This window comes from Geotrypetes seraphini, chromosome 3, assembly GCF_902459505.1.
Source record: "Geotrypetes seraphini chromosome 3, aGeoSer1.1, whole genome shotgun sequence".
NCBI lineage: Eukaryota > Metazoa > Chordata > Amphibia > Gymnophiona > Dermophiidae > Geotrypetes > Geotrypetes seraphini.
The window spans coordinates 248,945,700-248,961,878 of NC_047086.1; the positions used below are offsets into that span (position 1 = coordinate 248,945,700).

Here is a 16,179-nt window from a genome sequence, read left to right on the forward strand (position 1 = left end):
CCACAGCCCATCTAGGTGTGGAGCTCTCCCCCAGCCCATCTTGCAGCCGCCAGCACTCACCAAGTTGCAACCACCACAGTTGCAATGAGCGTGGAGAGGCCTCGCGCACACCATGTGATCTTCACCATTGCCGATTTTACCCACCTGGGGGGGTGCATTGCTGATCGATGCCGGGGGGGGCCTGTTTTGAAAAAAAATAATGCTGGAGGGGGCCCCATTTTGGAAAAAAATTTTAGTAGTCTGTTTGTCCTCCTTCAGCGGGCCCTAGGCATGTGCCTACTAGGCCTATCCTTTAATCCGGCCCTGATCATCCTTTAGTCACTCAATCTCCGATTTCTTTTACCGCCCCAGTTGTAAGGGTCAAACACAAATTTTTTCAACTTTCAAGAGACATTAAGTTTAAAAATTATACAGGTTCACATCCCAGTCCTCCTTCCTACTACCTCATTCTTTTCTTCTATGCCTTCTGCTCTAAAATCAGCTTGCTTTCTGATTGAAAAACACGCTGCTAAATCCAAGTCCCAGACCAAAAGTCCAATCAACTCCCTCGTTGATTTTTTCTAAACTAAAACTCTATCCATGAGTCATTGTGACGTTCTTCAGAATCCTCAACGGAGACGTGCTTCCCCCTCAGGTTAAATTTCAAGTTAGCAGATAGTAGTTCTGGTGTCAAGCAGTGCCTGTCATACCTTTTTGGCCCAACCCACTTAGCCAATTTAAAATCCCGATAGCATTCTAAACCAGCACTGGAAACATCATTTTAGAATTTGTTCTGAACTTATATCAAAATGTCAGTTTCTCCAAAGAACTCTCCAGTATCCATGTCAATCAAGTGTTTCCAACCACATAAAAATTGCCAATTAAAGTATACAGCAGTCATTTTCTCCCACAAATTCAATCATATATTAAACCAAAAATAAAATAAGACAAAATGAATAAAAATAAAAATGATATTCAATAAATATTTTTCATTTTATCCAGCTCAATCGTTAAAATTATGATATCTCTTTAGAAAATTGATTGATGCATGCTTGTAATTTTCCTGGGACCTCATAGTGAATGGTCTTATTATTGTGAGTGACCTTCATCACTGCCGGATATATTAACCCATAATTTGCACCCATCTGTCTCAACTGCGGCTGGAGCATCAAAAACTGCTTCCTTACATCAGCTGTTGTTTTTGCAAAGTCAGGTAAGAGTACAACTTTCGACTCCTGCCACTTTAAATTTCTTTTTTCTTTTGCTGTTCTTAAAATTTGCACTGCTTGTGTAAAGCGTAGCAATTTAAAAATTAGTGTCCCAGGGCCAGTTTGACCGTTTATCCTCCTTGATGGCACTCTATGAGCCCTTTCAATTTCCAATGGCTAAGGGAACTTTACTGAGAGCATTTTTGGTAAGAAATCTTCCAAAAACATTATAGCATCTGGACCCTCCACTCCTTCAGGAAGACCAATTAACCTGTCATTCTTCCTCCTTCACCTATTATTTAAATTCTCTAATTCTTTTGACAGGTGCAGGATAGTCTTATGATCAGACTGGCATTGGATCAGTTTAGTTTCACATGATTCCACCCGATTTTCACACCTGCTTGGTAAGGTTTGCCATTTCTTCTTGCACTGAAGCCAACTTCATTGAATTGTCCTGCAACATATCTTGTATACTTTTCATCCACTCCATTAGCTGTTCTAACATGTCCATGGAGTCCCTAGGTAATGGCACTTTGGAAGGAGTAATGATGTCCGGCTTTGATCTTTTACTTTAACCTGCAGCAGCAAAGGCAGCCTCTAGCCAAGTTTGTTTCCCTGTTGCCATGCTGAATAAGTATCTATCTTCTGGGAGGAAATCAGTTTTCCAATGCTGATAAATAAACTGCAGGTGCTACCAGAGGAGGAGCTCAGCAATCACACAGCCATCTTCGCTGCAACCAAGTTCCGGAATCCGAGCAAAAGTAATGTTGTTCCTCTAAGTTCAGATTCCAGTCAATGCTATTGTTTTGAAGGAAAATAATATGGAGACTGTTTACCCAATAAAGATCCCAACAGCTTTTTCAGTTCTCCAGACAATGCAGCATCCTGATTTCCTTGACATAATATATTTGATATTTTGCCACTGAGTTATTTGTTATGTGGACTGTAGATTAATGGTACAGTGGATCTTGCATATAGCTTTCAGGTAGTGGCAGGGAATGAGATCTCATGTTCTATTTATTTTTCTAGGCTAGTTCCTGAATCCCCCCGTTGGTTGCTGATACGTCAGAAAAAGGAAGAGGCACTGAAATTGGTGCGCACCATTGCCAAACATAATGGGAAATATCTAACACCAAGTTACAGAGAGGTATATGCAGTAGTTTCATATTATAGGATTTTGCTCTGGTTAAAAAATATAGTCTTATTTGATGAATGTGTGTAAGACCGCACCCCCCCCCCCCCCCCCCCCCTTGCTCAGAGCACTTCCTGGTAAGAAACTATGCTGGAATACTGCAGAGCACTGACAAACTTTCTATAGTCCCAGATTTCAGGATTCTTCCTATGAGGAGCAACATAAACTATTCCCCACATTCTATATATTGTACTAGCTGATGCCCCGGCGTTGCACGGGTATTTAATTATAGCAATAACACAGTAAATGGATTGAAATAAAGATACTTTATAGTGGTGAATTAAATTATTTTTTTACAGCTTTATAAAAAGTACAATAATCAAATTATAATGTGAAATATTTGACAAAATGAATACAATACAACTAACACAAAACTTGATTATAAACAACAATTTTAGTTTCACCTCCAGGAGCAAGAACATATAAATTCTTGGGTGAACCCACCCTTGATCAAGCAACATAGAGTTGTCCATGGGAAAAACAGGGGGATCTTAAATCCACTCCACAGTATGTAATAGTCTGTCCCTGTGATTTGTTGATTGTGATAGAGAATGCAAGTCTCACTGGAATTTGCAATCTCTTAAACTGAAAAGGAAGATCTGTTGGAATAAGTGGCATCCAAAAGTTTCAGTATTGATTTAAACAACTCAATATGTGGAAACTCAGGTTGAAAAGAAACTCCATGCAGTTTGTTCCCGGTTCAGAATGGAACCTGTGTTCCTAGTTCAGGATATGTGAGTACTCATGTAATGTAATAACATTATGAACTGGGGTGCATGAAGGAAACAGTTACAAACACAGTTAGAACATACAAACTCTATATGTATGGTGTCCGTGGTAGAATAGAAATGATGTCCCTAGTGGTTATAGTGTCATAGAAAGTGTTTTATAGTTGGAATTACTGTGAGAATGGCAGCTGTTTACATTTTTTCCATTGACATGAATGGGTGAAATCTGATTTTCTGTGTGTAGCTCCGCCCACGTGTGCAGGTGGGCCGCGAGACCCCCAGAACATATCACCCCAGGTAGTGAGGGATCTGCATACCAAGTTACGTTCAAATCGGTCAAGTCGTTTTTGAATTACTGTGAGAATGGCAGCTTTTTACATTTTTTCCATTGACATGAATGGGTGAAATCCGATTTTATGTTTGTAGCTCCGCCCATGTGTGCAGGTGGGCCACTAGACCCCCAGAACATATCACCCCAGGTAGTGAGGGATCTGCATACCAAGTTTCGTTCAAATCGGTGAAGCCGTTTTTGAATTACTGTGAGAATGGCAGCTATTTACATTTTTTCCAGTGACATGAATGGGTGAAATGTGAATTTCTGTTTGTAGCTCCGCCCACGTGTGCAGGTGGGCCGCGAGACCCCCAGAACATATCACCCCAGGTAGTGAGGGATCAGAATACCAAGTTTCGTTCAAATCGGTCAAGCCGTTTTTGAATTACTGTGAGAATGGCAGCTTTTTACATTTTTTCCATTGACATGAATGGGTGAAATGTGAATTTCTGTTTGTAGCTCCGCCCACGTGTGCAGGTGGGCCGCGAGACCCCCAGAACATATCACCCCAGGTAGTGAGGGATCTGCATACCAAGTTTCGTTCAAATCGGTCAAGCCGTTTTTGAATTACTGTGAGAATGGCAGCTTTTTACATTTTTTCCATTGACATGAATGGGTGAAATCTGATTTTCTGTTTGTAGCTCCACCCAGGTGTGCAGGTGGGCCGCAAGACCCCCAGAACATATCATCCCAGGTAGTGAGGGATCAGCATACCAAGTTTCGTTCAAATCGGTCAAGCCGTTTTTGCGTGATCACGGCACATACACACACACATACATACATACATACCTCCGATTTTATATATATAGATGATGTATGTACTGTATGTAGAATTCTAACCCAGCGGAGTACAATATCAATGAAAACAAAAGTCTTCCCTCGTCCCAAAAGGTTGGGGGGAGGGCAGAGACAATCCTGACTGTCAGGACCGTCTCTGCCCCCACTTCCCCCACCCACCCTTTTGGGGCGAGGGGGAGACTCATTTGTTTTCCTTCTGTAGAATTCTATGAGCATCGGAGCATTTAGCACTCCGAGCCAAGGTAGAAACCTCTACCACGGCATAGAAAAGGGGGGGTATATTTTTGAAACTACTCTTCCCCCTCCCTATTCACGGTTTCGACATTCGCCGTTTCGATTATTCGTGATTTTTTTCCCCAAGCTCCCCCCACACTGAGAATCACTCGTTGGCAGCCTGCATTGAAAAAAAAACAACCCCGGGACTTGGATCGGTGCGAGGAGGGAGGCAATCAGAGGAGGAGAAAGGCAATCAGAGGAGGAGGGGGGGTGATCAGAGGCGGAGGAGGCGAGCAGCCACCCCAGGAGCATGGACCTTACCTGGTGATCTAGCGGTGACGCGGGGCAGGAGCAATCTTCCTACACTCCTTCCCATGCAGAGCCGTGCTGTGAGTTCCTGTGGTCTCACGAGACTACAACAGGGAGTTGTAGGAAGATTGCTCCTGCCCTACGTCACCGCTAGACCATCAGATAAGGTCCGGGGTGGAACAGATATGGCTCAAAAGTTATTCACAAATTTTCCCTATTCGCGGGCCGGCTCTGCTCCTAACCCCCGTGAACAGGGAGGGAGAAGTGTAGTTGTTTTTATTGCTCAATTTGTTTAGTTTTTATTGCCCATTTCTTTGTTTTATCCTTCGCATTTACCAGATTTGGAATGAGTTATATTTTACACCTATATGAGCATGTATTATGGACTTTGTGCTTCTGTGTGCTGTTAAGTTTGAGCAATTTTATCTTTTTAAGTCATTCCCCTCCCCCTTTTACAACACTGCAAAAGCAATGTTTAGCACAGGCCAGCAAGCCGAATGCTCTACGCTGCTCCCGACACTCATAGGAACTCTGAGTGTTGTGAGCAGTTCAGAACATTCAGTGCACCGGCTTGCTCTAAAAAACACTTTTGCGTTTTGTTTAAAAAGGAGGGGTTTGTTTTGAGTAATTATTATCCATTATTTGATTATAATTTTGATTCATAACATAACATAAAAATGTATTTGTATACTGCAATACCTTCCATTTCTATGCGCTTCACAATTTAGCAACTTACAGAACTTATAATTACAAACATTTATCCTATAAGTAAGTTTTCAACAATTTCCTAAAGTGTTGATAGGATGCCGAATTAACAATTAAATGATTAAACTCTTTATCTCTTATTGCTGCTTGAAATGAGAATATTCTATGAAAGTATTTTTGTACCAACAGTTCTTGACTGAAAGAGGCAAAAAATGCTTGAGAGTTTTGTGAACGTCTAGAGTTGGCAAATATAAAATGATCCACAAGATAATTTGCTGTGAGGCCATGTAACACCTTATAGCACATTGACTAATTCTGATGCTTTTTCATTTGTTATGTTTCATTAGCAGCTGCTAATCAGGACCTTCTTTTATCAAGCTGCGTTAGGGTTTTTTTTATCGCAGGTTGCTGCGTTAAAAGCTTTGACACATATTCCATTGAGCATTGGCGCTTTTACCTCAGTGATTTGTGCCCATGTTATCACTGTTTTGTTTAAGTCATTATTTATGTATGCTGTAGATTTTTATGTGGTGTTAATATTCATTTGGTTATACAGTATTTTTAGCTCCTGTTACAGCTCAAGGGCAAAACTTGGCTAAGTTGGGCAAGTTTTCCCCCTCTACTATTATTGCTAATAATGTTACCATTGGACTTTCTTTTGGTCTGCTCACTATTTTGGAGAATGGGTGGAACATAGACAAGACTCCCACTTACATTCGTAACTTACAGTAGTGTATCGCAAACTGTGTGCCTTGATGAGATTCCGGGTGTTCTGCAAGACGCCGGCGAGGAGAGGCACTGGTGCCAGCTGACTACTTACAAGACATGCCTCTCATGGCAAAAGGCACGTCCTGTAGGCAGTTAGCCGGTGCTGGCGCCTGTCCTCCTCTCCGTGGAGGGCCTCTACGCTTGCGTAGATGTTGACGTGATGACTTTGCACATCTACATGATGTCATCACGTCGATGTCCTCACATTTCTGGATGCCCTCCAGCCATGGCCCCGAGTTTAGTGTAGTAGAGTAAACTGAAACACATACGTGTTGAGTCTTTATATAAATGAATGAATAAATCCTGTTGAACGCAGAGGTCGCCTTCGCTGTTCTTTCCATTTTCTCAAAAGTTTAGTGTGTCATGGCTTTAAAAAGTTTGCAGGACACTGCCTTACAAAATAAGTCACATACGTCCCTGCCACATTTAGTTGCCCATGCTTTTGCCTGCTCTGTGGCTGGTATAATTGAAGACACCTACATTTTAGGTATGCTGATACTGGATTACACTTGTATTTTAGAATGGAACCTAAGCACTTAAGTCTATTATAGAATAGACTCCAACCACATGCCCTTGAGACACCTTAAATATAGGTGCTCAGCTATAGAATTGCCTCTTTAGATATCAGTATTATTGTACACTGATTATAAGTATTGTGAGATTCCGCTCCTCCTTTTCCCCCACCCCTTTCTACTTCACTTATTTTAAGAAGATTGAGAACAGTTCAAAATGCTGCAGTTCGATTGATATTTGGTCTGAAGAAAAATGACCATATTAGTCCATATTATCGATTATTGCACTGGCTGGCGTTGGAAGCAAGAATACCATTTAAGTTTTCTTGTATTTGTTTTAAGCTGATTTCAGGAGAGTCTCCAATCTATTTGCTTCCTCACTTTGAATTTTATAGATCATCAAGAATTACAAGAAACTCTTAACTTAATTACCTATCCTAAGCCAAATGGTGTTAGATATAAGACCTTTTTTGAAAGGACCTTAGCATTTCAGGCAGGCAAACTTCAATGTTGGCTCGGTGAATGTCTTCATCAAGCCGTGTCTTACTGTTCCTTTCGAAAGTTAGTAAAGTCTGCTTTGTTTGACAAATTTATCATATACTTAGGTCTTTTTAACATTGTATTATTTTATCATTTTTAATCTTGCTTTTTTTAATCTTATGATATGTATGTACTTCGCTGATTGTTCAGTTTCTTACGTTGTAAACCGCTTAGAACTCTTGGGTAATGGCGGTATAAAAGAATTAATTTATTATTATTATTTACTGAGCTCTCATCTTACATCTTCCTGGGCTTAGTCCACCTCTTTTAGAAAGTTTATCTCCAAAGTTTAATTGTAATCCACAAGATCAGTAGTTTAATCCAAGGCTCCAAAGTGAGCCAGTCTAGGTTTTCCCCTTTTGAATTATCTGGTGGCTGGAAAATGGTACTGTAGTGGTTCTTAAACTTGTCCTGGGGGGACCACCAGCAAGTCGGGTTTTCAAGATATCCCTAATGAATATGCACGAGGCAGATTTGCATGTAATAGAGGTGGCAGGCATGCAAATATGCCTCATGCATATTTATTAGGGATATCTTGAAAACCCAACTGGCTGTGGGTCCCCCAGGACAGGTTTTAAGAACCACTGAGATACTGTATTCCAAAAGGCAATTTGTAATCCACAAGATCAGTAGTTCACTCCAAGGCTCCAAAGTGAGCTAGTCCAGGTTTTCCCTTTTTGAATCAGCTGGGGACTGAAACAGATAATGTATTCCACAAAGCAATTTGTAATCCAAAGAATCAGTAGTTCAATCCAAAAGGAACAAATGCTTAGGAAAAAATAGAATGAGAGAATCGCACTTCTCTAGTTGAAATAAAAAAACAACAACAATGAAGCATTCCAACCCTTGTCTTTCCTGGATTTGGTCCAAGGGCTTCTTGGGCAAGATCACCTCTCACTCACAGCATCCGCTTTACAACTGTGGTCACCCAGTCTGGCTACCTGCCGGTAATTCTCTTTAGGCTTTCTGGTTCAGGTTACAGTCTGTCGCTTCAGGCTCTTACCCAGACTGTGTAGGTCACTCTGTACAATCCATCTCTTCAGCAGTTGGCTCAGATCCTCCTCCATCCAGGTGCTTTCCCCTTTCTGCTAATTCCCTCTGGGTTATAGGTAATATATAGAAATAAATCAAAAACATAAACAAAAAAAAAGTAATACCTTTTATTAGACCAACTTAGGGACAGACAGGGAAAAATGTTTGAGTACCTGAATAAATTCATATAAACCGTTCTGAGCTCCCCTGGGAGAATGGTATAGAAAATTAAATGAATGACTAAATAAATAAATGTAGTTTATGATTAGCTTTCAAAGGTAACCCCTTCTTCTTCAGATCAAAAAATGAGTTCTTGAAGTCAGCTCTGCTCCTTTCCAGCTTTGGGGAGGAACAATGTACTGCTTTTGTAACCAAGGGAACTGGAAATTCTCTCCCTTTTGCTTCCTTCCCTCCCCCTCTTCCTCCGGAGAACCTGGGGACCTTTCCATGGCTTTGAATAGGGGTACTGATCTGTGTTTTCCCTTTCTGTAAAATCCCTACTGTGAGAACTTTGGGGATTTAGATTCTGGTCACCCACCCCCACCCCTTTTTGGTTACTCATTGTGCCCTCTGACATGCTTCATTACAGTATTTTGAACCTGAACCTTTGTTCTGACACTAACAGCGATTTTCTTTCTTTTAGATTGTAGTTGCAGATGAAGGTGTCACTAATCCATCATTCCTAGACTTGGTGAGGACTCCACAAATGAGAAAATGCACCCTCATCCTTATGTATGCTTGGTGAGTTAGACCTGTGTTTTTTGCTTTTTTGTTTGTTTGGGTTTTGTTTTGCTTTTTCAAGAAATTAACTGTACTGGACATCTGCCACACTAATTTAGTAATTTTATGCATTCAAGATGCCAAATGGCACTTTCTATTTGTTTATCTGAGGAAAGAAATCGATATTGAATAGTTTGCTAAATTGACATTTCAAAAGCATACATATGGTTTGTTAGTGCCTTAAAAAAAAGTAGTACATGAAAAATTATTTCCTCCATGGATTAACACATATAATGTCAATTTGCAGATGCTTAAAAAGTTCTTAAACATTTACCAAAAAATTTAAATCAAATGTGTGAAACCAAAAATTCATTAAAAAAATTGGCAAATGAACCAAAACCATTTCCCCTTTATATCTAGGTTTCCATAAATGGTACAATGTAGAGAATTCTAGAACATTTATTATCAAAAGGAGAAATCCAGTTGTCCCAAAATGCATTCCCTATACATACACATATGCACTTAATTATGACAAAGGAATATACTGTGATGGTAATTTAATAACTCGAGACTTGAGAGTCACATATATGTCATAGGGCTCCTTTTACTAAGCTGCGATAGCGGTTTTAATGCACTTTAGTCGCTAATGCCAGCATTGAGCTGGAGTTAGTTCTAGCTGCGTAGTGAGGGTTTAGCGCACGCTAAAATTCTGCGCACGCTAAAAATGCTATCGCAGCTTAGTAAAAGGAGCCCATAGTTTTTCTTATTAACCCCTTCCTTTTTCAAAGCCATGCTAGCATTTTTAGGCCCGGCCGCCACAGTAAGAGCTCTGATGTTCATAGAATTCCTTTGGATGTATTAGGAAATTTCAAGATGTGTGGGAGCCATTAATAAAATTTTGTAATGATTAGTTGTTACTTTTCCCTTAATTCTTAAAGTTCATTTTTCAGGGAGGGGTGGGGGGATTTTAAGTATAACATCTTATAGAAAGTAATTTAATTACTTATTAAGAAGGGGTGGGAAGGGAGGGAGATAAGATTTTATGATTGGTATTATTGCTGAATATTAAGTGATATTCTCAATGTGCAAATGTGTTTATGTATTATCACACTTATTGTACGTATAAAAATGAATAAAGATTTACAAAAAAAAAAAAAAAGAATTCCTTTGAGCGTCCGAGTTGTTACTGCCCCAGCTGGCACTAAAAACACTAGCGCGACTTTGTAAAGGAGGGGGTAAATTAGATGTCTTCCGCTGTTACATAGATCCTTACCAAATCAAGCATGTTGGTGATTCAGTTATTGCCTTAACACTATTCCATTTTTTCATTCTGTTTAGGTTTACAAGTGCCATAGTTTATCAAGGGCTCATCATGCGCTTGGGAATTGTATCAGGAAGTCTCTATGTTGATTTTTTCATCTCAGCCATAGTGGAGTTGCCTGCTGCTATCCTAATACTACTGACAATTGATCGCATTGGTCGGCGACTTCCTTTCGCTCTGAGTAATATCGGGGCTGGAGTGGCATGCTTAATCACAGCTTGCCTATCAGAAGGTATGGTACATAGAGGTCGCTCATATCTACTTCACAGGCCACTCCCACACACATGTTCAGAAGTAGGGTATAATAGGTAAGCTAACTGGCTGCAAATGTTCTCAGTTGCACCACAGAGTCATTCCTCATAAAGTAAAGTAAAGTAATTTATTTCTTATATACCGCTACATCCGTTAGGTTCTAAGCGGTTTACAGAAAATATACATTAAAATTAGAAATAAGAAAGGTACTTGAAAAATTCCCTTACTGTCCCAAAGGCTCACAATCTAACTAAAGTACCTGGAGGGTAATAGAGAAGTGAAAAGTAGAGTTAGAGGAAAAATAAAAATAAAATAAACATTTTAACAAGACAGCATTGATCTAAATATTTTGGAAGGTAGAAGAGAGGAGAGAAAGGAATAGAAGCAGAAGGGGGAGCCGTTGAACAGTATAATTCTGGAGAAATTTAAATGATAGAAATAGAACAAAACAAAGACAAAAGGCAAAACAATAGATAAGATTAAAGATAAATCATAAGCTGGAAAGAAAAATAAAATAAAACTTTGTCTTCAATCCACGGTTTCAGCGTCAGTGATGAAGTGGAGCAAGTAAGTTTAGGAGGAGCGATTGACGTTTCCAGAAAGGGCTTCTTCAGGGAAGAGACTTGGCAGACAGTCCCAGGATGCCTATGTCTCCTCCCCTGCGATGTTCTCCCATCCATGCATTCCCTCCCAGACACACTGCCCGTGCCCCAGCCGCTCCAAGGAGGCTGCCCCAGATGAGGCCCACGGTGAATGCAGGATTCTTTCCTCTGCGGGAAAGCCGCCCGGAGCCGACAGTCGATCTTCTTAGCGGATTGCATGCTACAGGAATTAAAAATTCAGAACAATCAGGATGTTCATTGATCTGATTTATAAATATATAGATAACATTTAAAATGTACCTGTGAACAGTAGAAGAAGTAGACAGGAGCAGGGTTGTTGGAACTTGGGCCTGTGATGCCAGATTAAGGAGCCTGTGAAGCGGAGAGTTTGGGGCCTTGTGTTGGAAATATATTGATAAAGAAACTCTGTAGTGATCAGGATACACGAAAATACATAGAAGAAAGGCATAGACAGCTCTCAAACAGTACATAACATAGAAAAATGACTGAGGAAACAATACAGGATCATAAAAAAAAATTAAGAATTTTATCAAGACATATATAGAACAACTACAGTCACATCTATAAAAACTCATACTAAATCAGTGTCTCTCAAACTGTGTGCCACGGCACAGTGGTATGCCATGAGAGACTCCAGAATTTTATTTTATTTTAAAATATTCCTTTCATAAGTATACACTAGAATAGATGACATGTACATCACATATGCATGAGTCTGTCAATGTCGTGAGCGTTTGTGTGCATAAGGATACAACCACCCAAACAAGCATCATTCTTTGACGTGATTGGTCCTTGAAAACTAACGACAAGTAATTTTAATGTTATTTTTTATGCAGCATTTATCCTAACTTGAGCAACTAATCAGTCAAGGCTTTATTACTGTTTGGATCTTCTTATCTTTGCAAAGTTGGATTTTCAGCTCTAACAGAAATTAAATCAGAAAAAAAAGAGAGACTGCAGATGGTGGATGATGAAATGTGTGTTTGCTTGTTGACTGAGCCGCGTTTTGAGTTAATTTGCACTCAAAAACAAGCACGTCCATCGCATTGATTAGCTATTCTATTCTATCTACTTTAGTTTCACTATTGATACAATTACCCATACATAGCTGTTCGCTCGCGCCGGACTTTCCAATCCCCGTTGACAAATAAGTCGGTCAGGAAGCTGCTTCTCGGCCATGGCTTTTAAAGATACTGGCAAAGCACCTGTGGAACAACAGGTTGCCATCCTTCGGATTAGAATCACCCTGACAAGTTGCAATGTAAAGTCTCTTGAGAAGGTTTGTGCTGATCTGATCCGAGGAGCCAAGGAAAAGAATCTAAAAGTGAAAGGACCTGTTCACATGCCGACCAAGACTCTGCGTATCACTACCAGGAAGACTCCTTGTGGCGAAGGTTTCAAGATCTGGGATCGGTTCCAAATGCGCATTCACAAGCGTATGATTGATCTTCACAGTCCTTCTGAGATTGTCAAGCAAATCACTTCCATCAGCATTGAACCAGGTGTAGAAGTTGAAGTTACGATTGCTGATGCCTAAATTTGGTTTTCAGTTCAATAAAAGTTAACGTCATTTTTTTTTTGGGGGGGGGGAAAAACAACTTTAAATAAATAACTCTCAAATGTAATTTTTTGTTGGTTTTGCAATTTTATCATTTCAGTTATAATGTACCGCAAAAAAATATTTGCTCCGTTTGTGTGGTAGAGCTAAAAAAGTTTGAGACAGTGCACTAAATCATCCTTTTATGGTCTCTGCAATGTAAGATTTATAAATGTAGAAACCTATGCAAACCAGTCATATCTGGTATTCGCACACTCACAATCTCTCTGAATAAAGTCCTTAAACCCCTACTGCACAAGAAAAAACAGTTTCATATAAGAAACCACAGACTTTCTGAGCACATTTAAAAAGCATTCAAGCAGCTACCACCTTGCACACTCCTGATCACAGCAACATTCCCTATGCAGGTGGCATAGCTACATGTGACAGATTCCTAAAAACATCTACTCTGGACTACCATTATACATCAGAAACCATTACAAAATTAATCAAATTCATCCTAACCCACAACTACTTCTGTTTCAACAATGACATCAATCTATAAATCATGGGCACTGCTATGGGTACCAGGACTGTATGACAACATACCAACCTTAAACTAGAAAAGCTAAATAGTTGTTTGATAGTTAAGTATAAAGAATCCAAAACCATTAAAAAAGTCAAAATGGGCTGTAGAAAATTTTTCTTAAACTTTAATTAAACCTTAACTGAGCAAACAGAAACAAGCCTCAGATTATGGATTCATTTTTTCCCATTCTGGGATTTCTTCCAAGAGAAATAAAACTTCTTTTCTCTTACTCCTGATAACATCACTGGCTTGAACCCATCCTCCCTGCTATAACTAAAACCATTAATTTAAATCTTATATTTTATTAATTTCTTAATTTCTTATTTATTCTCCAAATTGATATCTTTATCGATTCATACTCAAATTCAATTACCGTATTTTCGCGGATATAACGCGCGCGTTATACGTGTTTTTACGTACCGCGCATACCCCTCGCGCGTTATATGCCTGAGCGCGGTATACAAAAGTTTTAAAACATAGTTCCCACCCCGCCCGACGCCCGATTCACACCCCCAGCAGGACCGCTCGCACCCCCACCCCGAACGACTGCTCGCACGCGCTCCCACCCGCACCCGCATCCACGATCGGAGCAAGAGGGAGCCCAAGCCCTCTTGCCCGGCCGACTCCCCGACGTCCGATACATCCCCCCCCCCCGGCAGGACCACTCGCACCCCCACCCCGAAGGACCGCCGACTTCCCGACAATATCGGGCCAGAAGGGAGCCCAAACCCTCCTGGCCACGGGGACCCCCTAACCCCACCCCGCACTACATTACGGGCAGGAGGGATCCCAGGCCCTCCTGCCCTCGACGCAAACCCCCCTCCCCCCCAACGACCGCCCCCCCCAAGAACCTCCGACCGCCCCCCAGCCGACCCGCGATCCCCCTGGCGACCCCCACGACCCCCCCACCCCCCTTCCCCGTACCTTTGGTAGTTGGCCGGACAGACGGGAGCCAAACCCGCCTGTCCGGCAGGCAGCCAACGAAGGAATGAGGCCGGATTGGCCCATCCGTCCTAAAGCTCCGCCTACTGGTGGGGCCTAAGGCGCGTGGGCCAATCAGAATAGGCCCTGGAGCCTTAGGTCCCACCTGGGGGCGCGGCCTGAGGCACATGGGCCCAACCCGACCATGTGCCTCAGGCCGCGCCCCCAGGTGGGACCTAAGGCTCCAGGGCCTATTCTGATTGGCCCACGCGCCTTAGGCCCCACCAGTAGGCGGAGCTTTAGGATGGATGGGCCAATCCGGCCTCATTCCTTCGTTGGCTGCCTGCCGGACAGGCGGGTTTGGCTCCCGTCTGTCCGGCCAACTATCAAAGGTACGGGGAAGGGGGGTGGGGGGGTCGTGGGGGTCGCCAGGGGGATCGCGGGTCGGCTGGGGGGCGGTCGGAGGTTCTTGGGGGGGGCGGTCGTTGGGGGGAGGGGGGTTTGCGTCGAGGGCAGGAGGGCCTGGGATCCCTCCTGCCCGTAATGTAGTGCGGGGTGGGGTTAGGGGGTCGCCGTGGCCAGGAGGATTTGGGCTCCCTCCTGGCCCGATATTGTTGGGGAGTCGGCGGTCCTTCGGGGGGAGGGATGTATTGGACGTCGGGGGGGGGCATCAGGCTTTCAGGATGGGGACAGACCTTCAAGGGGGGACAGTGCACGGAAGTCAGGGGGGGTAAACGGAGAGTCGGGACAGCGCACAGAAAGTCAGGGCGGGCGAAAGGAGCGTCGGGCAGCATGCGCGGTATACCCGTGAGCGCGGTATACCAAAGTTTTTGTACATAGCATCGTGATTTCTGCGCGCTATACCCGTGTGCGCGTTTTACACGGGTGCGCGTTATATCCGCGAAAATACGGTAAATCTAAAATTCTTGTAACTTAATGATTTATCATAATTGGTTGGGGATTTTTTTCATAAGAAGGTTACAGTTCATTTTAACACTCAAAACTGACAGAAAGACTATACTGTAACTTTAAAGTGCACTGGTGCTATCAGTACAAACAGCAAGCAAGCTATCTAGTTTGATAGTAACTTTCACAGAGAGCCTTTTGCAAGAGTATTCCTTTTAAGTTTCAGGATAAACACTGTGTTCAGTTATCTGTCAATTAAATCACAGTAACTAATTAAAGACAAAAGTTCAAAAGGCCCTACTGACATATTGGGCTAGATTCACTAAGCAAACTGATCGTGTACCGATCGGTTTGCGACCCCTTTGTGACCTGATTTCCCTCCGACTCGATTCACTAACCTGTCCTGCAATCCCCTTCCGATCCATACATTCAAATGAGGGGAAACGGCATGCAAAGTAGGCAGGGATGCGATTCACCAAACAAATCTGGGACACCGACTGGGCTGGTCGATCAAGAGAAGAAACAACTGCTGGGGACCAGTCGCACATGTCTCTGCCGACTCTCCTGCTCCATGGCTGCCCTGCCCTCTGCCCCGATCTTCCAGTCCTGCTTTCTGCCCCGATCATGTCCTCTCTGCTCTGAGGTCTGGATCTCTGCTGCCTTCCCTGCACTGCGAGCCCACAGGTTTAAAGCGGGGCTGCACGCCGCAGAGATCCAGAGCTTGGGGCAGAGAGCAGGGCATGACAGGCTGACAGGAGAAAGCAGGCTTCAGTGTTGACAGGAAATCTTTAGGCCTTGGACTTAAGAAAAGTTGAAGACGTTGTAAAACAAGAGAGCACCGAGCAGCAGAAAGGCAACAAGCCAGTGTTGACGAAAGGGAAGAGGCTGCTGCCGCCGAGGATAGCCCTTCCCTGGGAGAGCAGGAGAGTCGGGGCCTGGGGGAAAAAAAAAACGGACACAAAACGCATGCCCAGACCATCTGCAGGGAAAGC

General features: G+C 42.5%; 2 protein-coding genes across 4 annotated transcripts in view; both read left to right on the top strand.

Moving 5' to 3' along the window:
• SLC22A3 (solute carrier family 22 member 3) overlaps nucleotides 1-16,179 on the top strand; it is a 236,507-nt gene that overhangs the window by 149,057 nt on the left and 71,271 nt on the right. For all 3 annotated transcript variants that reach the window (XR_004538947.1, XR_004538946.1, XM_033939722.1), the window contains exons 5-7: nucleotides 2,217-2,334; nucleotides 8,962-9,059; nucleotides 10,377-10,591. Coding sequence is in view for 1 of the 3 variants with exons in the window: in XM_033939722.1 (XP_033795613.1) it covers nucleotides 2,217-2,334; nucleotides 8,962-9,059; nucleotides 10,377-10,591 (431 nt within the window). In the remaining 2 variants the exon portion in view is untranslated. The remainder of the gene's footprint in view (nucleotides 1-2,216; nucleotides 2,335-8,961; nucleotides 9,060-10,376; nucleotides 10,592-16,179) is intronic.
• LOC117358144 (40S ribosomal protein S20-like) lies at nucleotides 12,350-12,810 on the top strand. The gene has a single exon (XM_033939723.1). It carries the CDS (start codon nucleotides 12,412-12,414, stop codon nucleotides 12,769-12,771), a length of 360 nt encoding a protein of 119 aa, XP_033795614.1. The 5' UTR covers nucleotides 12,350-12,411; the 3' UTR covers nucleotides 12,772-12,810.

Coding starts and splice junctions, on each gene's coding strand:
- LOC117358144 (XM_033939723.1), top strand. CDS start 12,412: ATGGCTTTTAAAGATACTGGCAAAGCACCTGTGGAACAACAGGTTGCC.